Genomic DNA, 27,307 nt, shown 5'->3' with positions numbered 1-27,307 from the left:
GATGACAATGCATTCACCCCTCCCTTAATCTTTTAGACATTTAAAAAACAACAACAACAAATAACAGTGGGGTCAAAAAAGTCTGAAACCAGATTGAATAAAAAATAATTTAAAATTGTAAAAATGCCCAGACATTTTCTCGGATTAAATATTGTAAAACATAAAATAAATAAATAAATACAAAATATTAAATAGTAAGTAGTATTTCTAGGTCACTACTCAAACAAGTAAATGTGTTACATTGGCATGTAAATTCCCCTGTACAAAAGATCAAATGTTATTTCTTCCAATGAAGAACAAGACACTATTTGGATCATTCTGAAATCATGACGGATAACATGGATCGTCGGTTTTCAAATGAAATGTCTGTGACAACTTTAGCACCAGCTTATACAGCAAAATGTCTTACACCACATTCTTAGAAATTGTCTAAATTATTTTAATGTAGCCATTAATGTAATGTTATCGAAGTATTGTTTGTATTTTTTTTATGCTGATAATATCATTTGTAATGAATGTGGCCTATAGAATTAGAAAATAATGCATAGAAGCATTTTCACTGGTGGTTATAGACTTTTGGACATCATTATTGAAGCTTATTTATGTGAGTCAGCATTTCCTGTTACGTAAGATTTGAAAGAAACACCTCTGATGTAGCATGTTGGTGATGACTCACAGCTACATGAGTGACTTCAGATGAGGGATTCTTGACTTTGAAATGTCATGTTTATGTTTGTAAAGCTTCCAGGAACTTTATTCAGGAGGAATTGCTTCATTGAGGAATGCTAAAGATCATTTCAGGCCTTTGGCACTTTATAATACCAGTGACAGAAAATTCCATGACATTGTAACTGGCGTCAAAGAGCACAGTTACATAAAAATGTTATTGTAAAAACAGCCGGTCAGCACTTTTCAGTGTAGGACAAGACACTTTAAGCATCATTAGACCTGTTCAAGAGACCTTTTGTCTCAAAGTTGTAAATTTACTAAGTGCGTGTCAGCATGTCTTCAGCTCCTCCCATTATGTGTCACACAGTTCCGGATTTATTAATATGCTTTGTCACTCAGCAGTCCCTTCAAGCAATAAAACTTCAATTAATTAAGAAATTGATAAAGAGCACGTCTGTGCATGACTATTTGTGTGTCAAGAGTTTCAGGGGAAGAGAGAGAAAGGGAACTACTTACCTAATAGGAATTCCCAGATTTGATTTGGAAATAAGTTTGATAACATATCATGACACGTTACTTTATTAATTCATCCTATTAATGCTGACAATCGAACAATCAATCAAGACAGTTTGAAACAATTAAGACAACTTCAGCCCTTATTTATCTTAGTACTGAATTATCTTAGCATGAATTGAATTAATAAATGATACATGCTCATAACGCCCTTTTAAAAATCTTATAATCTCGCTTTCATTCTGATATATGTACAGTTTTGTTTCAGTTATTTAAGGGGAGCAGTGACTTGGACAGCCAGATGTTTTGGAAATTAACAATCAATGAGCCACTGGGATTGCTGAGATTTTCACATATGACTATATGAAAATATATTAATTATCTACTTACAAGGTGTAGCAACACAACATAAGCACTCATTTGTAAAGCAACAACGTGCAGAGCCAAATAACTGATTTTAAAGCTACACTGTGTAAGATTTTGTCCCATCTAGCGGTGAAATTGTATATGACCACCAACTGAATATTACTTTCTATCCCCTCCCATTCCGAGGGCATTTTAACTCCTACGGTGGCCGTATTATTCCAAGATTAACATGGCTTCCAGTTCGACTTCGTCCATGAGTGTTCCTTCAAGTGATGAGGTTACTTTAGAAAACTATTATAAATTGCATTTAGTTATTTAGTCAGTTAACATGTAGGCTATAACCTCTATGTAAAACGAGTAATAGTTTTACGTTTTCATTATTTTGGTTCAATTTCACTGCTAACATCAGCTATCAGGTTCCCAAATGAATGCAAGCTAATGTTAGTAAAGTATCAGTGCTCTGTAAATTGTACGAGATTGTGATGGTCAGGATTTAAGCCACACAATTCTTATATATTCATATTTGCATTTGATCAATAAATAAAAGGACATTACTATATTGGTTTGGTTTAAGATCTTTATTTGTCATTGTACTGAGTCAGTGCACGGGCTTAGTTATTTGGCTTAAAGGGTTAGTTCACCCAAAAATGAAAATTCTGTCAGTAATTACTCACCCTCATGTTGTTCCAACCCCATAAGACTTTCGTTCATCTTCGGAACACGAATTAAGATATTTTTGATTAAATCTGAGAGCTGGATCACTCCTCCATAGGCTTCTAAGGGATTGAAACTTAGCGGCCCCAAAAAGTTATTAAAGACATCTTTAAAATAGTCCAAGTGACTACAGTGGCTCATTCTTAAGTTTATCAAGCGATGAGAATACTTTTTGTGCGTAAAACCCCCCCAAAAATAACGACTTTATTTCAATTATTCATTTCCTTCTCTGTGGGCCTCGAGTAAGTTCACGTAATGTAATAGCGTAGTGCTTCTGTGTTGTACGTCACACATAGGCTCACTATTGGCCGACGCTGGTCATGTGTGTGATGCGTGTGACGTACAACACAGAAGCGCTACGCTATTACACTTCGTGAACTCACTCGAGCTGGTGGAAGTAATTACACATGAATGAGCACATATAATTTTGAAAGAACAAAGTGTTTTTGCTAAGAACAAAGTGTTTTAGCTAAGAATCAACCTAAAAAATTACACAGTGTAGCTTTAATGTGAGAATGTTATGTTTTGACCCATATGAGTGGAATATGCCATGTTTACTGGCATATTCCACTCATGCTACTACCGCCAGCAATTAAACCAACCCTCAGTAGGAACTCATTTTGTGTGTACATAAAGATTGCCTTCACATTGGAAATAAAAGACAGATTAAACAGATATTTTGAAAATAGACTGCAAATCGGACGGGGGCATCAGTAAGGTCTGTTGCTAAGGTCTATTCAATCTATCATGTCACTTATAAGATAACAGATAACAAAAAGCTTCACAGCAGCTAAATAAGAAAAGCTTAAGTGACCGTAGGCCACATTATTAGCTATAAGGCTTTCAGTGGGAGAAAATATGTCATGGACATTCAATGCCAACAGAAGACCTGTGATATGGATTGAATCTTCATGAATGTGTTAAGAATTTTCCTTTAACAGTTTAATATTTATTACACATATTCAGGTTAGAGAGCATTTCAGTGCCGTACCTAGTGAATTCCTTAATTTAGGAGAATTAACACTAAATGACCTTCCACCTACAGCAGACAACTGGAAACTAGGGATGGACAATAAACCAAGTTCAGCTGATCTAAGGGACCGGACAGGGCGGTAAGAGTAAAGTAGATCAGACAGATATGGAGGTGCAAGACCATTTAATGCCTTAAACGTTAGAAGTAATACCTTAAAGTTAATACGTGATGCCACGGATAGCCAGTGAAGGTAATGAAGCAGAGGAGTAATGTGAGCAGAACGCCTGGTGAGATCTCTTGCTGCCGATTTTTGAAAATACTGTAATCTTGCAATAAGTTTTTTGGGCAGACCAAGAAATGCAAGAAATGCATGAATTAAGGTTTCAGCATCAGCTAAAGTGAGAGAAGATCGAAGACAATATAATATTATGAAGATGGAAAAAAGAGTTTTTAACGAGAAGAAACGTGAGAGCCAAAGTTGAGTCGATTAAGACCCTAAGGTTACGAATAGATTATGAGGCTTAACATGAACTTCATCAATATCAAAGGACAGGTCCATCCTTTTGACTGAGGCAGCAGAGACAATCACCAATATCTCAGTTTTTTTTATTATATAATTTGAGGAAATTCAGGGACATCTAGTGCTTGATGTCCCTGATACATGCAGTGAGTGAGTCAGGTAGGGATGACCTATCGGAGCTGGTGGTAAGATAAATTACTTTGACTTATCTCACAATTCTGACTTTTATTCTCAGAATTGTGATTTAAACTCGCAATTGCGAGTTATACATTTTAAATTGTTTAATTTTGAGGCGTTAAACACGGATCCTTCCATACTTTTTTTTTTTTACCCTGTAGCGATGAATAAAACTGCCAGTTACATATCGCTGTTTTGATAATAGCCTACTGAAGTGGGCTTTGACTCTGCTACTCCGCAATAATCTGTTTGTAGCCTACCTAGGCCTACATGGCCTAGTAGTTGCTCACATAGTGACTGGCTTAATTTGAAACCTTCCTCTATATCCAAGCTTTGAAACATTTACAAATCTTTTGTTTCCAATTGGTTCGGATCTTGTCAAACTCGCCAAGTCACGCGATTTCAGCAAACGAGGCTTCTTTATGTCCAGAGCCGTTAAAAACTTTAAAAATGGCCCTGGTTACGTCTAATGTTTCGAATTGTTTTGTGGTTTCGAAACATTTCAAAATTCAGATGGTTCGCCGCTAAATTGCATTGAGCTGGTGAACGATTGAACAACTCTTAACTGATCTCAGGTCAGTTTTATAATGAAGGTTTGCATTAATTGAATTATCTGTAATACTTACGTGTGTAGCCTTACGTGCGTATTTGTTGTAATTTACCTATTTTGCCCTAACAAGCAGTAAATCAAGCAGTATACATTAAAAGCACGGTCATTGGCTGTGCTGCGGCAACTGCACGAACCTATGGCGAGGCGGCTCAGACGCAGAACCTATCAGGCTGAGCCCGCCAAAATGGGCGTAGACTAAGCCCTTATAGTGGCCCATTCAGCCAAAGCAATCCAGGTTACGTCGACTGAAGCGATCCCCTGATCAAAGCACAATAGCACGGCGGGTTACGCAATACTCGTTCCCTCTTCTCAGGGAACCGAGGTTACGTAAGTAACCGAGACGTTCCCTTTCGAGAGGTCTCTCGTATTGCGTAAGATTAGCTTACGCTGTGGGAACCCCCTTCAAAACGTTGTGCGTGCTTAACTTCGCACCATACAGTAGCCCGAAGCCAGATGCCTGAGGCTAATAAATGAGTAAGTTTATGAATCCCAATAGAAACCGGTCATTTGACGAGTCTCGTATGGGAAAAAACAAGGAAATGGGCCTATTAGGGCCAAATCCTTATAATGTATGTATATAAATATATATAAGGACTGTAGTCCGAGTTTAACCAAGACCAGATATGTATCGGGTCCTAAGGCCTAGGGGGGTTTGTGCTTGCACTTACACTGAAAGAACCCTCGCTTGCAAAGCGGGAACTTCCAGATTATAAAATCTGATAAATGTGGATGGCGAGGCCCAGCCGGCTGCTGCACAAATATCTTCCATGGGTATTCCACTTGACCAAGCCCATGACGAGGCCATGCCTCTTGTGGAATGAGCTCTGACACCTAAGGGGCAATGCAGGTCCTTAGAATCATAAGCCAACACGATAGCGTCTACAATCCAGCGTGATAATCTCTGGTTTGTCACACAGAGCCCCTTGGTGCGGCCAACAAAGCATACAAAGAGCTGTTCTGACTGCCTGAATGAGGCTGAACGCTCCACATATACTCTGATAGCCCTGACGGGACAGAGTAAGCTTGTGTCTCTTTCGTTTTCTGGTGAGGAAAGAGCTGCTAGTGAAATGACCTGTGCTCTGAACGGAGTGGAGAGCACTTTAGGAACATAACCGTGCCTTGGCTTAAGGACAACTCTGGAGTCGTTAGGCCCAAACTCAAGGCAGGAAGCGCTTATTGACAGCACTTGTAAATCGCCCACTCTCTTGACTGAGGCGAGCGCCAGTAAGAGAGCGGTCTTTACTGAGAGATGCTTCGGGTCTGCAGACCATAGCGGCTTGAATGGGGCACCATTCAGCGCTTCCAGGACCGTGGAGAGGTCCCAGATAGGCACAGAAGGAGGTCGCGAAGGGTTCAGCCTCTTAGCCCCTTTAAGGACATGTACGACGAGGTTGCTTCTTCCTAGCGATTGGTCGGACACAAGAGTGTGAGAAGCTGTTATGGTCGCCACATACACTTTGAGCGTTGAGGGGGTACAACCCGTGTCCAAAAGCCCTTGTAAGAAGGCGAGTACACTCGATACTTCACACAAATAGGGGTCTAGGCTCCGTGCAGCGTACAAGCCAGAAAATACCACCCATTTCTGAGCGTAGAGGCATCTAGTTGATGGCGCTCTTGCCTCAGTGATCGTTTTCAGCACCCTTTCCGGGAGACACCCGGGTATCCATTGAGGGGCCATACATGAAGGGCCCAGAAATCGGGACGCAGACCACAGGTATGTGGCGCTACGAAGGTCCTTAAACGCCTCTGGGTCAGGTCCAGACTCCTCCATTGAGCGGAGAAGTTTGGCCTGAAACACTTGCAAAACAGCCATAGTGTGAAGCGCCGAAGCAGCTTGGCCAGCGGCGCCGTATGCGCGGCCAGCGAGAGCTGAAGTGACGTGGCAGGGTTTGGATGGGTGCGACGCTTTGGCCTTCCATCCTGTAGCGGTTGGCGGGCAGAGGTGCGCGACCACTGCTTCCTCGAGGGGAGGAATCGACTCGTACCCCTTTTCCTGAGCGCCATCTACACCAGAGAGCGTCGAGGAAAAGGTAGGCCGGAATGCACCAAACGAGACGTATAGAGGGGTGCTGGTTCGCCTGTGTGAACATCACCGGTGAGGGGGTTTCCCTTGACGAGAGCGAATCACATGGGGACTGACACGGCGTGAGTTCGCACGTGTCTGCCTGCTCTGGTTTCCTTTGTGAGCGGCGCTTCTTTTTGCGCGGCTCGATTGAAGGGAAAAGAGCGGGAGTCGTGGGGTCATCCTCGGCGAAGACAGCCAGTCGAGCCCGCAGGGTGGGGAGATCCATCCCGTCACACTCGGGGCAGCTGCCCTTAGAGAGTGCAGCTTTCGCGTGGTCCCGGCCCAGGCAAGAAGTGCAGAGGATGTGTCGATCTTTGCCGTAGAGAGAGCCTCTGCACGAGGCGCATTTGGTGCGAGGCATTACAATGCCTCGGAAAATTCTCTTTTAGGTAAAAAGTGTGACACAGCGGCGAACACACTTTTATGCGATTAAAGGAAACTGCGCGCCGGATGGCCCAGCGGGCTGAAACCAGGAAGCCAACGTCCTCAAAACTGCAAAGCAGGTGGCTTGTCCCGTTGAAGGCTTTCCAAAGGCGGCGAATGCTTTTTTCCAGAGATCAGCGAAGAGTAAAGTTCGCTGAAGCAGACAAAATCTATATTCCTTTGGCTGAATGGGCCACTATAAGGGCTTAGGCCACGCCCATTCTGCCGGGCTCTGACACTTGTTGTAAAATGTTTCCCTAAATTAATAATATTAGAGCGCATAAATAGGCCTATTTTTTTTGGATGAATTTGAAGAAAACATGTACGCCTAACTGAAATTTCAATAAATCTGAGAACAGTGTGACTAATAAATCCTTGAATTGTCTTTTTAAACTAAAGAAACATCTGAGAGGCTGATTTCATTTTTTTCAAAAGTCTCAAATCAATTCACTTTTAGTGGCTGTTTTTGTCTAGAACTGATTCTAGTTTCTTTCAAATTGGACATCATATTCAACATCAGTTCCTCAGTTTAAAAAAAAAACTAAAAACTTCGATTAAAATTCTATAAACATGTTTTGATTTCCCCTCACCACCACATATCTTTTTTTTCTTGGCATGTGGGGCAGACACGAAACGCCGCGAGCCAATGGCAGGACAGCAGAGCTTCAGTAATGATCCACGCGCTGTGCTGGAGAGCATCACCATCATCCACTGAATACCAACCAGAGCATCAGGCGGACGTGTCCTACTGACAACAAACACAAATACAAGGACGTGAGAGCTGGCATAAAGAGCAAAACACTGACCAACCCGCAGCTAAAACTACTGCGTATGTCGTCGGGTGAACTGTACAAAGAGACATTGGCTGTAAGCAGATCGAGTGTGTTACCCAAGTTCGGACCGTTGAGAAGATCGCTGGGCGTTATTGTCCGTGCTGCCATGGTTACGCCGTGAGAGGTAAAAAGGTCGTATTTAGAGTAACATTGTGATTTTTAACGTGACTGAAATCATGGGCTCTAGGCTCAGCCGACAAAACAGTCTCGACAACGAAAATTTTTCAAGGAGGCGACGGACGCATCTAGACAGCACGGGAGAGAGCGATCGGAGCGGAGACTTCTTGTTTACATCCCTGATGCTCAGGTCGGATAAGCTGCCGGGGGTTCTGAGGAGAGCCAACACCAGCCCGTATGTCAGACGAGTCGCCTGGGTCCAAGAGATTCAGAAGCTCCTTCGGGAGAGGAAGATAGAAGATGCGACGGACGTGCTCAAACTGTTGAGGAAGGTGAGTGCAAATGTCCAGCAGTGCTTAATAAACAAGTGCATCTTACACAGGCAGCTGTAAAACATGCATGAGTTCTCTCTCTCTCTCTCTCTCTCTCTCTCTCTCTCTCTCTCTCTCTCTCTCTCTCTCTCTCTCTCTCTCTCTCTCTCTCTCATTGATTGGCATATTGCATTGGTAGGTCATGTAGTTGCAATCACTGACGCAAATAATGCACAAGTGCATCAGTTGCCTGAACACACAAAGACATCATAAAATGAAATTCATGCAGAAATCACCTCTTCTATGTAAACATGTTCTCATTTCCTAAATTAGAAGTCATTCTGATGTTTTTGTGGGGCTTAAAGTAGCTCTGGAGAAAACATTCAAATGTCCATTTAGATTCTCATGAGTCTGTCAAGGTCAGTAAGTTTTTATTTTTATTTTTTGTTATGACCTTTTAAATAATTGTTTTGTGACTCAAAATTCATGATATTTGTATGTATAGACTATATATATATATATATATATATATATATATATATATATATATATATAATAAAATAAGTAAATAAACAAAGTGATAAGAAGTAATAAAATAAATAAATTCAAGTTGTGCACACTCATGTGTATGTTAGGTGCAAGGAAAACATTTGAATACTTTTTCCTTGATGGTTGCACCACTTGACACTTTGCCTTTTTTTTTTTTTTTTTTGCATGTAAAAACTGCTATAAATGTTTTTCAAACATATAAAATTACCGTGAATACAAAAGTTATATTTCTAAAAACATGCCACATGTGTTTTAAACTACATTTCTCATTTTCATGATCTCAGACATCCTTATGTGTCATTGACCCATGTATAATGTATCTAGTAAAGTGAAATGGCATTTCCACTTCAGACACCGACCGTGCAGCTCACTCTGCAGTGAGTCACCTTGCAAGAAATCATTTCCCTGGATTTGTTGCTGCTATTATTTGTTGTTGAGACTCTTCACAAACACCTAATACTAATGCCTGGATGCTTCTATGGTACATTTGTTCTGTCAGTGTGACCCATGTGCTCAAATTCAACACAGAGTGCCAGTAGCACAGAACAGCAGAGAGAGAACTGACCACTGATGACAGTGGAGATCAGGAGGTCACTTACTTAAGTATGTCATGTGTATGTACGAATAAGTCAAAAGCTTATGTTTGTAAAAGGCAATGAAGTAAATAAACAATGTAGTATGTTATATGATATTTAAGGCATGCCTAGATGCTTTAAATAATAAATTGATTATTATTGTAATGCTCAATTGTCGTATTCAATTCAAACAGGTTTCTTAAACACTCCCCTCATCAACTATTGGTCAGACAAAGAGATAGCCCCCTGGTTGCTGTGTTTATTGTGTTTTGCTTTTGCAGGGCAGTATTGTTGTCTATTTATAAGCTGGGATAGGAAAGTGTATTTTAAAGGTGCAGTGAGAAATTTCTGAGAAACCCTGTTGAAAGTGTATCGGACCAAGCACCACAACACACTTGTAGCCAATCAGCTTAACGTTACATCACTGTGTATTTAAATATATGACCTACCCCAACCCCGTCCCTAAACCTACCCGTCACTGGGGTCAGATGACCCCAAGATGACGGTTCGTTTTGGCGTGGACATACACGTGGATAGTTCAAAATGCGTATAGATAACACGCCACTTGACTTGAAAGTGGCGTGTATGTTTACGCAAAGTCATGATGTCATGTTGCCAAAAGAGAAAAGATCAGAGGAATATCACTGGAAAACGTCTAGGTTACGACTGTAACCTCTGTTCCCTGAGAACAGGTAACGAGACAATGTGTCGATGACGCTATTGTGCAACGCCCTCCACGTGAACCGGTGTCTGAAAAGCTATCCAATCACGGCAATCGAATTTGACCGGCTAGAGAGCCTATGACATCACTACTAGTGCGACCAAGAAGTATAAAAGTGGCACCTAGAGAACAAACATGTCATCCACTTTCATCTGAAGGGACTGTTCAGCAGGCATCCCTGAGGCATGGCTAACAACGCTGTGTCTCGTTCCATGTTCTCAGGGAACAGAGGTTACAGTCGTAATCTAGACATTACCTTTTGAAAGGGAACTTGCATTGTGTCGATGACGCTGTTGGGGAACGAAGTAAAATCCCACCATACTGAGGGGAGTGCATGCCAATTATGGCTCATGACAAAACGTCAGAACTGGCAGTTTCAACCTGAAACGCCAAGAAAACACTCCCCCTTCGGGTCATATACAGCCTGTCAGTGACAGTATTCCCTACGGTCACTGCCCAAGCTATAAGCCTCAAAGAGGCCTCCAAACAACGAAAGGCCTACCAAGGCTGCTCAAAGGCTTGGAACCAACAGCTTCCAAGGAAGGGATTCCTTTAAGGGAATATAAGTTGGCAACTAAGATGGCGGGCGAGTGCAGCGGCTCTGCTCTTCCCAATGTGGTTGTGTTTGTTTGTTTTGTTTAGTCCCGTGTCTACAAATACCCGGAAATATAATCGACAGGAACTTTTAATGATTGGGACACTATATGGTGAATTAGCTCTAAGTAAAACGTACTACTTTGAACATCTATCACCGGAGATCACACGAACAGCAGGGAGCCAGTGGATTATTATCCTGGGAGATAGACGCAGGTGGCGGCGCAGAGACCGACGACAGAAGCGAGGTTGTAGAGCTGGGATTAGGGTCCGGCTAAGGAGGGCACCATACAGGCCCGCACTACCCAGTCTTCTTGTGTCTAACGCCAGATCACTATGCAACAAGATGGATGAGCTGGCGATGACCCTCGAGGCAAACAGATATGCTAAAGACTGCTCACTGGTAGTGATTACAGAGATGTGGCTGTACTCTGGAATTCCAGACGAACATATCTTGTTAAGCCCCGTTCACACTACAAGCGACTTTGTCGCTGCATGTCGCCAGTGGCTGGCGATGAGGTTGCTAGTGGGCGTTCCCACTACTAGTTGCCTTTATGAATGACATCCAATGATGTGGAGAAGGATCATGCGCGCTCCGCTCTTATTGGTTGTCGCTCCCGAAAGTCGCTCTTCATTTGCATAAAGTTAAACAGATCTCAACTTTGTCGCGTCGCCAGGCACGCCCAATCCGGTCGCCAACGGTCGCTGTCACGCGTGTCGCCGGAAATCGCCCGCTCCCCATTGAAATGAATGGTATGGTGTCGCTTTGTCGCTTGTAGTGTGAACGGGGCTTTAGCGGGCCGTACAGCACACCGGGCCGACAGAACCAGTAACTCCAGAAAGAGCAAAGGAGGGGGGCTCTGCATTTATTCTAACAACAGCTGAAGCACCGATGCCACAGTGACAGAAAGACACTGTTCACCAGACTTGGAGTTTGTCACCCTGAGATGCCGACCCTTCTACCTGTCGCGTGAGTTCACGGTTGTTTTTATCACAGCTGTTTACATTCCACCCAGTGCTAATGCTAGTGTAGCTGTGGACATCTTGCAAACTAGTGTTAATAAACTACAGTCCACGCACCCGGATGGGATTTTTATTGTGGCAGGGGACTTTAATCATGCTAACCTGCGTTCTGTCCTTCCCAAATTTCATCAGCATGTAACATGTCCAACCAGAGGTGATAAAACTCTGGACCATGTTTACAGTAACATCAGAGGGGCATTCAAGATCTCCGCTCACCCCCATTTAGGGCAGTCCGACCATCTGACCCTCTTTCTTACACTAGCGTACAGACCTGTGTTTAAGAGATCTGTGCACACAGTGAAATTAATAAAATGGTGGCCTGCTACTGCGATTCCACAACTGCAAGACTGTTTTGAGTGCACTGACTGGGCACTTTTTCACAGCAGAGTCTTGAGGATTACACCTGCACTGTTCTGCACTACATTAAGACCTGCATTGACAATGTCACTGTTGAGAGACAGGTCAAATGCTATCAAAACAACAAACCATGGATGACCAGGGAGGTCAAGCTGTTGCTGAAAAAACGTGACCTAGCCTTCAGGTCCAGGGACCTGGAACTATACAGCACCGCCAGATCCAAATTAAAGACAGGCATCAAGGAAGCAAAAGCAGCCTACAGGAGGAAGATCGAAGGGCACTTTAGTGAGGGGGATCCCCGGCGCGTTTGGCAGGGAATCCAACATCTCACAAACTTTAAGGGTTCAAAAGACCAAAACCCAAGCACCAACAGCAATTTGGCTGAGGAGCTCAACTATTTCTTTGCACGCTTTGAGGCGAATGGGACAAGGACTGAGTCAACATCGGCCACACCAATAACACTCTTGCCCACAGATGCCCTGACACTCTCTCTGAGCGCAGAGGAGGTCAGGAGGGCATTTCTTGGCGTGAACCCCAGGAAGGCTGCCGGGCCTGACGGGATCCCTGGGAAAGTGTTGAGGGACTTTGCCGGCCAGTTGGCTGAGGTATTCACTTCCATCTTCAACCTCTCGCTGTCTACCTGTTCCATCCCCAAGTGCCTCAAATCTGACATCATTGTGCCGATCATGAAAAAATCTGCTGTGAGTAGCTTCAATGACTATAGACCTCACTTCCATTGTCATGAAGTACTTTGAAAGACTGCTGCTAAATCACATAAAAGTTTCCCTTCCCTCCGCACTGGACCAGCACCAGTTTGCCTATAAAGCAAACAGGTCAACCGCGGATGCCATTAACACAGTGTGCTGACCCACCTTGAACATCCTGGCACCTATGCAAGACTGTTGTTTGTGGACTTTAGTTCTGCATTCAACTGCATCATCCCTGAAAGACTGGTGTCTAAGCTAAATGGACTGGGTATCAGCACAAACATCTGCAGATGGATCCATGACTTTCTCACAGACCGTCCCCAGTCGGTTCGTCTGGGCTCCCAATTTTCCTCTAATCTCACACTCAGCACTGGGGCCCCTCAGGGTTGTGTGTTGAGTCCCTTACTCTACATTTTATACACTCAAGACTGCACCCCAGCTCATGAAAGCAATACTTTTATCAAATTTGCAGATGACACCACTGTAGTTGGACTTATTCACAATAATGATGAGTCCGCATACAGGGATGAAATTCAAAAACTCTCCATCTGGTGCTCCAATAACAACCTGTCTCTCAACACCTCTAAGACCAAAGAGGTGGTGGTAGACTTGCGCAGGAGGAGGACCGACCTTGGCCCGGTCTACATCTATGGAGACACTATGGAGAGGGTTAAGGACTTCAAATTCCTGGGGACATGTATCTCACAGGACATCAACTGGGCAACCAACACTACAGCCCTTGTGAAGAAAGCTCAGCAGCGGCTGTACTTTCTCAGGTCACCTAACAAAATGAACCTCTCCCAGGAGTTGCTTTTATCCTTTTACAACTGTTCTGTCCAAAGTATCATCTCACACGACATTATGGTGTGGTTTAGCAGCTGCACCACTGCTGACAAAAAGGCACTGGACAGAGTTAGGAAATCAGCACAAAACATAATTCACATACAGCTCCCCTCACTCACTGACATATATCACACTAGATGCCTGCAGCGGGCACAAAACATAATTCAGGACTGTTTCCACCCAGGCCACAACTTCTTCACATTGTTGCCATCTGGAAGGCGTTATAGATCTTTCCAGGGTCGCACTTCTAGATTTTTGAATAGTTTTTATCCAAATGTTATAAAACACCTGAACTCATGCCCTTTGGCTTGTACTGCATTTTAATGATTATGTTGTTTTCTTTTCTTTTTTTACTATTTTTATAATGTATTTATTTATGTATTAGTGCTGTCTTGTCATAATATGTGTCAAGCCCAGGGGAAGTGCAATTGAAATTTCGTTGTTATCCGGGTGGGAATTATGTAATTTTAGGGGCAAGGCCATTTCGCCTCCACCTTTTCTTTTTTTGGGGGAGCACCAAGGCCATATGACAGGGCACAAAGGACATTGAGTACAATTCGATGGTTTTCCCATTCAGATTGATACCATAACATGGTAATTCCCTGTTCATCATGGTGAGCCTGACTGGCCTTACTGCAATGGATTCAGAGAAATCAAATTGTGCAATTTAGGAAATGCACATATGCTGGTCTGCAATGTATTGTCTATGGAGGCCTATACGCTTGTACAAATAAGAAAATTCAGCTTGAGATCAGGGCTTGTCAAATTCAGCAACCCTTGAATGTATTGAAAGAGGTCTCTGTTTCCAACTACAACCTGTTAAGCTGCAACCCCACTTTTGAAAAATCCCCAGAAATGGCATACCCAGACTGAAACAGATACAGTTCATGAACCCTTTGTACTAAAAGCACAAGTATGATCTCATTTGAAAGCTGACACCTGGTAGTTTATTGTAAATGTAGAATTAATTATTGTCATAATGAAAAAAATAGTTATAAATAGATACGATCACACCGGTGTGATCAGTCTTGGCTGGTTCCTGGAGCGTACGATCACACTGGTGTGATTAGAACGGTCAGTGCATCACGTGATCAACTGCTAAATTCAAACGTGTACATTATTTTATGTATAATGCAACGATGATAAAGTCTATCGATTAGCATAACATTATACATATAATCTATTATTATGAAAATGCCTGACATGGCTCGAAGAACACAGGTAAATCAAATATCATTGCAAAAATGTTTATTGTCTTCAAAACGACGTAATCTGCATGTTACAGCGATCTGTTAGCTCTGTTTGTGGTTGGGGATTTGGGATTTCCTGCATTGTCGAACGCTCTTCTTCATGTGTTTCAAATATGGATTATAATGTTCAGTAGAGCGCCCTCAGGCTGCTGGTATGAATTGAAAACACAGCAAATCAGTATACAGCACTCATAATGATTACATCGACGCATTGGCGCTTTATACACGGAACTTGGACAGGGCCTGGGCACAAAGGCCACTGTGGCCGTACAATGATTTTTTTTTCACGGGGCATGAAGGCCAAAGTGTAGGGCAACGGCGGCCGTGGCCGCGGTATAATTCCCACGCTGGTTGTTATATGCAATGACAAATAAAGGCAATCAAACAATATGGCCAGGGGGTCCGAAAGGACTCCTGTCCAGTCACTTTCTGAGGGTGACATAAACTCAACCCCACATGTCACAAGTGAGGCTGATCTGATCAAATATACTGACCTAGTCTTGCCAACAACCTTTCTGTTTTCCCTAACAGAGTACCTCACAGAACCAATAGTGAAACCGGAACATAGAGACAGGTATCCTGGAGAGTAGAACTCAGCATAGTGCTTTATAACCCTTGCAAATGAGGGGAGTAACTCTACTCAATCCTGGATCTACACAGTTCTTTAAAACATTGTGGAGGCTGGGCACTCTAAAGGGACCCCTAGATAAGGGGAGGTCCTCCAGCTCTAGGGCTAATCTAGTAGGGAGTCCTCTTGAGAGTCCTTCAACCTTCTAACCAGACTTAGGGTACCTAGGGAAATAATATATATATATATATATATTTGACCAGGCTGTGGGCTAGAGTCACGGAGGCTCAAAAGGAGCCTACAATGTGATGATCTTATTGATTGCTAAAAACCCACAAGATAGTGTAACCACCTTCAAGGAGGCCTGTGAAAGCCTACTACTTGACAGAGATACTTGTTAGCAAAACTAGCCTTCAGATATCATAGGTGTTCTCATATAAATACTATAGGTCCGGTTTTTCCTACTTTACATTGCCAATGGACAGTAAACTCAGCTAGAGCACTATCGACCCTTTGAATAAGGGGAGTACAATCAGCTGGAGTGACCAGCCGATTGTTTTCGACAAGCCACGAAAACGGACTCTTCAGGTTGCATTGTTTTTTGCTCCATACGTCTGTAGCATTGGTTCTGATTATGTTTCGCAGAACCAAGATATGCTGTTGTTGTAATGTTAGCTATAGTAACAGGACAGTTTTGAGGGTCATTGTTTATCTGGAGCTGGTGAACTGCTGATGACTAACAATGAACTCTTGCTTGTATATTCTCTAGTGTACTGTATGTTCATTTTTGTTCTTCCTTGTTCTTCCTCCTTCATCTGCACTTTCTTTTTCTGCGCTTTACTCTTGAATTATGCGTTTGTGCATTTTTGGGTGAGGGTCAATGAAGGAGGGGTGTGTTTGTTTGGATTGATTTCAAAGATCAACATTGTTGCTCAGAAATTATTTACTGCACCTTTAACATAAAAAAAATTCACATTTATACACTTAAAAAAAAATCCAAAATGTTTTTTATTATGTTTCCTGGAGCAAAAAGAAAGCTTGACATTTTTTCTCTTGCTGTGTTAAAAGTGTTGATATGAGGGCAGAACTTTTCACAGTTAATGAGTTCCCGTTCTCCTTACAATCTCTTTCTGATATCATACAATTAGTGTCAAAATATGAGGTAGCTATTCCTTATCTTAATTGAGTTTAAAAAGTTCTTCCATTATTTTCCTCCCAAAGATCCATCCATCCAACTCTATAAAACTTACATCCAGCCATTTCTCTCTCTCTCTCTCTCTCTCTCTCTCTCTCTCTCTCTCTCTCTCTCTCTCTCTCTCTCTCTCTCTCTCTCTCTCTCTCTCTTTCTCTCTTTCTCTCTCTCTCTGTCGATGTTCTCGTTTTTGCAGCTGCTCATCTCATTATTCCAAATGAACTCAAATGCTGTTGCTTTGCTCATCTAATTTGGCTACGGTTGATTTTCGTCTGTTGTTTTGATTGAAAAAGCATCTGCCAATTATAAATGGATCTGTTGCTAGCTGTCTTATCAAAGATATACAGTGTATGTCTTTTAAATGGTAAGAAGAAACAAGAATTTTGAAACAAATTTCTTTTTACAGTAAAATTGTGTTAAAATTTGGTGCCCTTTAACTTTTAAAATGGTAAAAAGAAGAGGATTCCAGAACTTCTTATGTGATGCATCCCATTTGATTAAATTTTGTTATTACATTTTATATTTTCTTATGATATTTATTTTGTCTATCAAATTATATTAGTGTCATGTACTGTATGTTATGAAATTATTTTTTATTTAAAAAAAATGAACGTAACTTTATAAAACTGAATGTAACTTTTTCAGAAACTATCAAAAATATGCCATTACAAAAGAAGAAAACACAATGAAAATGAAAAAAATGAACTTCCAGGTCAGAGAGCACCTGTCCATCAAAAGCTCACTATCCAATCAGAGTAGATCACTGTTAAGCCCACCCCCACGAGAGGTTCGTCTCAAAACAGCAAACGAAGAACTGCGAAGCGTAAGCAAAATCTGTGGCATTGCATTTAGAATCCACGATTTGCGAAAACGAATCTTTGAAAAACATTAACAAAGAATGAAGCATATTTGAAGAGCCTGTTAAATTTGTGCAACTGAGTTCATTTTTTTCATTTTCATTGTGTTTTTCTTCTTTTGTAATGACATATTTTTATAAAGTTACGTTCAGTTTCATAAAGTTACGTTCATGTTTTTAGAAACAAATGTAATTCCATAGTATGTTATCCTGATAGGGTTTTGTTTTTGTGTGAGAAACACTGTACACTGCCTATGTTTATTAGCTACTGTATTGATCACTGAGATCATCGGGAATGTTTTACCACCTATATTATTACAGTGGTCTGAAATCATGAAATCATGGTAGGCCTATATTATATATCACTAAATTAAATGTCGTCCCATAATGCTGAGGACATCATTTTACTGTGAATGACATATATTTTACTTTAAAGTAATTATTATTATTATCTTAAATATGCAGTGTTAAATTTAGGAGAAGTAGCTTTCCAGGTATACAGACATTTTATTTTTTCAAAAAAGGTAAAGGGTTTCACATGCAACTTCTCAAATTATTAATGCATGTTCATGTATATATTTAAATGAAACAATTTTACTCCTTAGATTTGCTGTTAAATGTAACTTTTGGGGCTCTAGCGGTTAATAAACAAAACTGCATGCATCTTGTGGAAGTACATATAGCCGGAGCTACTTCTCTCTCTCTGTTTATGTCTATGACGACGAGTCATGCAGGTATTGGGCAACTTCACAGCAGTTGGCGTCCTGTTCGGTCTAACATAGTCAGAATATAAACAATTATAGGCGTAGCGTGAGTTATTTAGGATAAGACAAAAACATGGTTTGGAAGATGAACAGAAATAAATAGTTACATGATTAAATTTGTTAGGAAAAGTGCATGAAGTCTTCCAGCAGTAGGTAGACATTTTCTTATGACAAAATACCAGACAGGACATGCACAGGCCTGTACATATCTTATATCTATTAGTCACTTGTGCATATTTATTATTCACACTGTGCCCTCTATCCTCATGTATTCAGTCTTTTATGTAATTTTCCTCCACAGTTTGCCTGTTGTCATCCCTTTGTTTTTGTTTTTTATGATCCTCTTTTCATCGTCTCCCTCTCTCAGGATGTGCTGTTAATTAGACTGAGAATTTTACATCCCAGAGCAGAGAGCGTTTAATCTACACAGAGAGATAGTCTTGGATACCTATGCGGTGATAAGCATGTCACCAGAGATTCACGGTGTGGTCCTCTGTGTGCATTCTCAGTCTTTATTAAGGCTTTCTCCCATTAGCAAGAAACAGAGAATTTAAAATAGGTCTCATGTTTCAGAGCCGCTAACAGAACCTAACAAAATTAGAGTGGACTTGGAAGGAACTGATAAGAGAACAAGATAACCCCCTGTACAACAACATGATGATGAATTGCAACGTGTGAATTTAGCATGTGCAGGATGATGATGCATCATTCAATATATTATTAGGGGAAATAAATGGAAACATGTGCTAATATATTTGTTATAGCAATGAAATTGGGGTATGCGAACCCTCTAGCAGGCCCCTTGTAGTAAACAATCATTTACAGAAATACGTCAGTTGTTTAAATACATTTATTTAAGTAGTTTAGAAAAATAATAAGCAATATAAGTGTACATTTACACAACTATGATGTACTAAAAATGGAAACGTTTTTGAAAAGTTATACAGACAACAATGTTGTCAAAACGATCCCTGTTCACAATAAGTAAAATTTACTTAATTTTTATTTGGCAAGTTTTTGCACACATATTTTTTAAGTAAATTTCACGCATGGAATTAATTAAACTCTGCTTAAATAAGTTAAGTGAAAGTAACAAAGAAAATAATTCATTTTAAATTGGTTAGTAAAAGCTTGAGTAATCTATTTAGTTGAAATTTCCTTTGCAATACATTTCACTCAAACAATATAACATTGAATTAACCCACACTTTTAAAGTATATGCTTTACTTAGAAACATGTGATTAATACAATATATATTGTGTGAGATACCATGTCTAAATATTAGAAGTTATGCATCACGTGAAAGCAGAGACCTACTTGGTAGACAATACACAATGAAGGTAACATTTGATGGATCGTTTTTGTGTTTGAATGTGTCATTTTGAATAGAAAATGTACTCCAAATGTCACAAAATGGCTGATCCTACTGATCCTAACAACAAAAACAGTGTACATACAGCTGAAAAAATCAACCTCATTAATTTTTCAAGGCCCAGTGCATGATGGGAACACCAGTATCAGAAAAGTTGAGTTATTTTACTTCATTTTAAAACGTTGATATTTACACTTTAATTTCTACATGCTTGAATTGATTACTGATATAGAATTTACTTCGAATTTTAATTCTTGCCTTTTTCATATAAATTACATTGTTTTTTTTCTGTAGTATTTACTTCACCACAAAATTATTTTTATCACTGCAGATCTGCAAAAACATCTAAAATCTCTGTATTATTCATGCCAGGCCAGTAGTTGGCGATGTCACTGTAAAGTAACACTTCTCGCCTAGAGACTGAACATGGAAACTCTGTCCAAAAGCTTCTACCTCTACCTCACCAAACTACATTTCAGACAGACTTCTGAGGCATTGAACGGTTTAATGTTCTATAGCAAAATAGAGCTTTGGTGATAAATAAGCAAATATTTAAGTACTACAATAGTAATTTCTCGCTAGAAATGACATCAAAGGAAAACGTTTGTCAAAAATTTACATTTACACACAAACTGATGACCAACCGCAACTTTCAGACACCATCTTTCTTTCTTTAGCTCAGCTTTCACAGAATGGAAAGCACAGGATTACGGGATATCAAAAGCAGTGAAATATACATTTATGCTATGCTATTTCAAAAATCGATCAGATGAAGGTCTCTCAAGAGACAGGAAGTGAAGCTAACTTTGGATTAGTCCATTGTTGTGTAAGTGAATTCTAAAACACATAAAAAAGATTTCCGTTTTTATGAAAATGGTGTCGTGTAAACAGCCCCTAAAATACCAAATCAAATTTTATTCAGTATCAGTTTAGTTTATATATTTTAGTGAACATATTTGCAATATACCGTAAGATTACATTAATTATTTGGAACACATATTAATTAATTATTTAAATGTGCAAATAGACATTAACATGCTGGATTTTAATTGATTGTATATGATGTAAATTTGGAGAGCAGTATTATTCAGTGACAAAAAAAATTGTAAACTAAGAACGGGTGCGCAACGAACTGAAAAGGAGGTGGAAAGGTTCATCTTGCTAGGAGAAAAGGTGCAACACTCTCTCTGGAAGAAACATGAATTCGGCACTAACTTCAAACCTGTTCAGATAGAATAAATCCCACAGAAGATGATGTTCAGATGTCAACTTAGACGCAATAGTAAATGCACTTAATTCTATGGTCAAGTGGAATTTCAAGCAGAGGGGGACATTCTACTCTGGGGGCATCTTGCCCGGTCTTCCTCTAGATGTGTGTTGGTGACAGGACTGCTAGTGATCTCACATTGATGAATAATTCTTTTGGGATACAGAGATACCAGCTAGCCAGACTGCATCTTAAAAACAGTTGACAGCCCCAGATCTCGTATGATATAACTTGAGGCAGCCCTCTTCCGGTGCTTGGTGTTTTACCCAAGTCTCTTTCTCAAAAGTGTGTTGTTCATACTAAGATAAAATGGTTTGTTTAGGTAAAGTGTCAAGCATCATTAGACACTCACAAAAACAAACAAAAAAACATCCATCTTGCCCACTCTTTGAGACGTGTATGTGCACATAACTGGGCCTACATATCTTATGTGCTTTTTTCATATTCTGCTCACTTGCTGTCTGGATTTCATAGAACACTATTGGCATTTACATTACTTGGACACAGTTTAACTCTATAAATTAAAGTCTTTTATTAGCTTTTACAGACAATGCATAGCTACTAATTTGCACCAAGGAAACCAACAAAGGATCATTGGAAAACATACAATTCACTGCAGTTTCCAGTTGAAATGAAAACCAGAGGCAGTAAAAACATATTTTTTAAAGTTAAAATGGCATGGTTGCTTCAGCAAATGTGATTTTATCTCATGTTTGCTTTTTCTAAACACAATCGGTTAGGGTAGGTTAGGGTAGGGTTTAGTGTACAGTATTTGTATGTTATTTTCAAATGCAATAGAGAATTCAACTTTTAGGGCCACTCACTGAACATTTCATTTCCAAACTGCCGCATTATGTACTGAATCTCAACCAACGTAATACAATGTTGTCAGATTCACTTTCACCTGTTTCAGATTAAACTGAACACACTTTTAGTGCCACTCATTTGACATTTCACTTTGAAAGTGTCGTGAAATGTGCACAAAACACCGTAATATCATTTAGCAAAAATGTTGCCACAGGTACATTTTTCCAATGAGCCTGGGTTGAAAGAAACAAGCTCAAATATCAATCCAGCACTATCCAATATTTATTATGGAAATTCATGCTGGTCCAAGCTGGGCTTTCCAGAAGCTGAATTGACCTCTGTGCTCTTTTGAGATTCAGCACCATAATTGGGGAAAAAAATGTTTGGTGCCAGATGGATGGAGAAGAGTAGGGAACAGAGAGGTGGGTAGGTGTGGGCGTCTCTTTTCCTGCAGCTAAACACATTTAAGCATGCACACTCCAACTGCACTGAGTGCAAAGACCTGTTCCATCCATTTGCAAGTCACCATAGATAAAAGCATATTGTTTCTGAATATTAATAGCCCAATGGAGGCTGTTTCATAATCCCCTCTCTGTTACTGAAAGTCTGTGCCTCTCACTCAAGATTTTAAAAGTTGAGAAAGTTCTAAATTAGGACCATTTAAGCCACAATGGTGGATTCTACATCCTACTCTATGCAACATGGAGAGTTTTGCAGTCAAAAAAACAAAATATGCGAAATATATTACCTATTTTAGCTTCAGGTTCTAAAGGGTTAAGTTCCTCCCCTGTCATACTCAAGGGTCGGGGTTGTCAGCCACCCAGCCGCAACCGGGTCCAGCTTTTCAAAAGAGAGAAACTCAGAAACAGAGCATGGCAAGTCGTGCTCCCTATCGGAAATACTAGGGACCAGCGCGCCACCCTCTACCACCGAAGAAGAAGCTGGATCTGAGATCGCTGATCTCAGCTAAGAAGAAGAAGTCCTGAGGCTTTTGCACCCAGGACTGAGGGGGTATGCCGCCCTCCAGGACGGGGCACGTACAAATTCTAAAGCGAGCTCCTTCCCGACACCCTCACACCGTTTTTCCATCCCTACCACCTCTGGTGGTTCGGGGGGCAGCGGTTTTCAGGGAAATGTTAAATATTCAGTTACTTCCTGCCGGTACCCAGGGCAGGGGATATTTAACATTCTCCCATCAAGACATTGTGTCACGAGACGTTGAGTCACAAGATGTTGCGTTGCCGACACTGCATCAAAATTAGGACCCCTTTCAGAGAAGTTGGCAGCGTGGAAACTCCTGCCAAACATATCTCCTTGGGTTATGAGATCCGTAGGAAAAGACTACAGGATACCGTTTGCGTGCCATCCTGCGCATTTCAACGGCATGGTCTCCACTACCATGAAGCCGGAACAGGCTCACTTGCTGATACAATAACTACGAACTCTGGTGGACTAAGTGGCCATAGGACATGTTCCCCTCCCAGGCAGACAGTCAGGTTATTACAGCTGCAGTTTTCTGGTTCCCAAAAAAGATGTGGTGTTGTATTCAATTCTAGACCTTCCCAGTCTGAATCGTTCTCTCAGCACATTCAAGTTCAAAAGGTTGACAGTCAAAATGATTGTGTCTCAAATTCAACGCAACATTGGTGTCACAATATGATGTTTTATTAACAAAGTTCGGGAGAAGCCTCAAATTGATGGCTGTATTTCTGGCCCTGAAATACTTCCTCTGGCAGTCAAGGGGCTACCATGTCCTGGTGCGGGTGGACAACACTGCGGTAGTTGCTTATGTAAATCGCCTGTGTTTGCGCCGTTTGAACAAACTAGCGTAGCAGGATCTGCTTTGGGCTCAGGACAGTTCCTGTCCCACAGGTCAATTTACATTCCTGGAAGCACAAATGTTGGAGCAGATTTACTGTCCAGATGGGAGGTGACACACGGGGAAGCTCCATCCCAAGGTAGTCAGTCAGATCTGGGAAAGCTTTAATGAAGCAGAGGTGGACCTCTTTGCTTTGCTTCACAACACAATGTCCCATTTACTTCTTGCTGACTCCTCCAGCCCAGGAAATGTCTCTATGCTTTTCTGCCTTACGCCCTGGCTAAGGTCCGTCAACAAGGGTCTTGCCTCTTGCTGATAGTGCCTTGTGTGCCAACCAGAGTCTGGTTCTCGGAAATAATATCCCTCCTCGACGCCTCGCCCTGGGCGATACTGAACAGAACAGACCTTCATTCTCATGCGGAGGGGACGATGTTCCATGCTGGCACAAGCTATGGAACCTTCATTTTTGGCCCCTGAGTGGAACTGGCTAAGAGATGCTGGACTTCCAGCGGATGTAATAGAGACTATTCAAGGACTCCCTCCACTAGAAGAATGTATGCTTTTAAGTGTTGCGTCTTTGAAAGGTGGTGTAATGTACATAATGCAGACCCAGTCCACTTCCAGATTGTTTTAGTGCTGGAATTTCTGCAGGGAAGCAGGTAGATATGTCAGCAGGCATATGTCCTGCTATTCTCAGAGGATTTGTGGTCGCTATTTCGGCTTTCCACACTCTGATTGACTGGGGTTTCGGTGGGGAAACGCTTCATTCATGAAGCTGGGCGACAAGGACCACCCATCTGAGTGAAAGTTCCCTCATGGGACTTAGGCCACGTCCACACGAAGCCAGAGCTTTCCCGATCCGATCTTTTTTTACCTCGTTCTAAAAAAAATTTTCCGTAAACACTGCGCCGTCTCAAGAAATATCTGCGTTAACACGAAACCACTGGAACCGACTGAAACTGATGTAGTATACATGCCAGACCAGTATGAGGCGCTGTATTTCTGACACAGATACACTGAAAACAGAGAAGAAGACTTGCGCATAAACCTTGCGCGCTGTATACAATAATATTAGGAACAGTAGCTTATTTTTTTCTTTCTTTTTAACCAAGAACTTTATTGAACAATATGGAAAACCATAAATGGCCTGGTACAAGATAGGAATGAGTCACGATATTCGATTAGTTAGCATGATGCATAAAGCTTGCCACAAAGAACAGGCAAATAGCCAAATATTATGAATGTGTCAAATATAGCAAGGAGACATTTTAATTATTTATTAATAAACTAGTGTTTTCTGTGACGATGCTGACTCGCCACCTTCGCAGTAGGTGAAGTTGCTTATAGAGATAAATGCACACTTCATACGGATTATAAGAGAGTTGTCTGTTTGTTTTCGTTTTGAATTGTTTTGTTTAAAAGTAGACATTTTAAGCTTAGATATATTTCTGAGTTTCTGTTCATTTATGAGACAAGCTCCAGTTCACGTGGGGTGCAAGTTATATCGCGTCGAAGCCTCCGTGTCCTGGTGGCTATTGTCTGCTATATTTGCTTCTTATTTATTAAATCAAGGCAATTGGTTGATGAAATATTGATTAAAATTAAGATACAATTTATACAAAACGAAATTCACTTTAAAGAAAGGCTTCATATAAAACAAAACTTAATGAAGTGGTCAAAATGATGTATCTCGATATTGCGCATCTTATGATTAGGCTACTCACGCTGTTCACTTTTCATATAATAAACATATATGAAATGGAAAAAATAACATATTATTTAAACATAAATATGAAACTAACTTTTCTTTAATGGCTACAACATGTGGGCCTACAGTACAGAGAAATTTAATGTCGGAGCGAACGCCGTGTTACCGGTGAGCATGAGGGGGCAGAGGTGCGTTTTTTTGAATAATAATCAAATAATTCCCAGCGATCGTCGAATATTATTTTTGCTTGAAATGCCCATCCCTACAAAATACGAAATGTCTTAATCAGACAAAATACAAGCATCATAGCATAAGATACAAGCATCATAGCATAAGAAAGAAATATAAACAAATAAAGAAGTAAAATAAAGAAATAAAATACATTAAAGTAGCCCTAAATAATAAATAAAGAAATAAAAGAGGCTCAGTAGCTTCTGAAGCATGAACTCAAGCAAGTAGTCGCAGTTGTTGTTACTGTTAACCTAGTGATTTAGCGCGTCTGACTAGTCGACACGTGGGGTGATGACATCATCGTTTCACAAAATATACGGATTGGTCGTACACACAAAGACGCAAGGGTGTCGTTTTCAGATTTATCCACCCTGGGACCCGGTTTAAAAAAATAGCGGTTTCAGTCTCCCAAAACACCGGATCCATCTGGACGAAACGCTGATCCGATAAAAAATTTGTACGTATTCAGCTAAACGCGTCTCCGTGTGGACAGGGCCTTAGCCGTGGTCCTTACAACGACTATCTTCCCAAAGTTCCATTTTCGACCGTGCTTTCAGTCATTCTTGAAGCTTTCTGTCCTCCGCCGTTTACTATGCCTCAGCAGGAGAAACTCTTTTTTGAATGGGAACGTTTTGTGTTACTTAACTGTAACTCTTTTCCCTTAAAAAGCAGGAACGAGATGTTGTAATGCATTGCCAGATTCAGCGCGTTTTCAGGATGTTCTTCAGACAAAGTGACCTGAAAGCTAACCTGTTTCACATCTATTTATAGCCTCTCACGTCATCATCAGAGGTTATTTAATATTAACTCTTGGTGTGTTTGCCACACGTGTCCATAACCAGTCAAACATAGATGTTTTCCTATAGTTCTCTTAAATCAGCGCACCATCTCGTTCGCGCTTTTTCAGGGAACAGGGTTACAGTCAAGTAACCTGAGACGTTATTCTTGTTAAATTAATTATTTAATTTTTTGTGCTAGTTAAATGTTCTAATTGCAGAATTAAATAGTAGCCTTTCATTTTAATCACCTGAAAGACATTGTGTCTAATTTTCGAGCAGAAAAACCAAACCAAGCGCAAATGCCACCTGCCGTTTCTAAAGAGGAGCCCAATAAATGTACGCACTTAAAACTCACATAATCCCTACTATTACAAAAACTGTTGTGTTTTGAGAATGGCACACATATATATATATTTTTATTTTATTTTTTTCCAGTTCAATCATGACAACTCTCTGTTATGACAAAAATAGTTTTAGCATGTTATTGAATATGTTACTGTTGAAGGTGCAGTCTGTAAGAATGACAATGTAGACCAGCACTAGAATAAAGCTAGTGGTCGAAATAGGTACTGCGGTATTATTTCAAAATACACAATATTGAGATCGTTTTTTCCCCCACCCCCTACTCCTCAGACTCAACGCTTACGCGGGTTGCTTGTTTGAAGAAACGCAACAGGAGCGAGCGCAATTGACAATGAAGGCTGAGGAGACTTACACACTGTAAGTTGAGTTGATTTATCCGCGTTTTAATATGCTCTCGTTCATAGATTTTTAGATGGATACTGAGGCTTTTTAGAATCAGTGACCCAGTTTAAATACGCTATGTTTCCTGCCAACTGAAATCCCAGGGTGTCAAAATACTATTGGGGTATTGACTGACAGTGGGCGAGATCTCACAGACCAAAACAAAAACAGACATTCCAACACGGAATGCACATTTTAAAGTAAAGTAACTGGCTGTAGAAGTGTTTTTCAGAGAAACAAGTATGTGAACTCAGCATGTTTCCTAAATATCTACAAACATATTATGGTAT

At 40.7% G+C, this 27,307-nt stretch overlaps 1 protein-coding gene across 1 annotated transcript in view; it reads left to right on the top strand.

The window, feature by feature from the left end:
* The first annotated feature begins 7,623 nt into the window (after positions 1–7,623).
* Positions 7,624–27,307, top strand: part of lrrc75ba (leucine rich repeat containing 75Ba) — a 59,009-nt gene continuing 39,325 nt past the window's right edge. Inside the window, exon 1 of the mRNA XM_077224266.1 lies at positions 7,624–8,312. Within this exon, the coding sequence (XP_077080381.1) occupies positions 8,040–8,312 (273 nt within the window). The 5' untranslated portion in view covers positions 7,624–8,039. The remainder of the gene's footprint in view (positions 8,313–27,307) is intronic.

This window comes from Siphateles boraxobius, unplaced genomic scaffold (genome assembly GCF_051911475.1).
Source record: "Siphateles boraxobius isolate OS27281-9 unplaced genomic scaffold, OSU_SipBor_1 9, whole genome shotgun sequence".
NCBI classification, from domain to species: Eukaryota; Metazoa; Chordata; class Actinopteri; order Cypriniformes; family Leuciscidae; genus Siphateles; species Siphateles boraxobius.
Note: the sequence above shows the minus strand (reverse complement) of the source record. Positions and strands in the feature narration are given on the sequence as shown.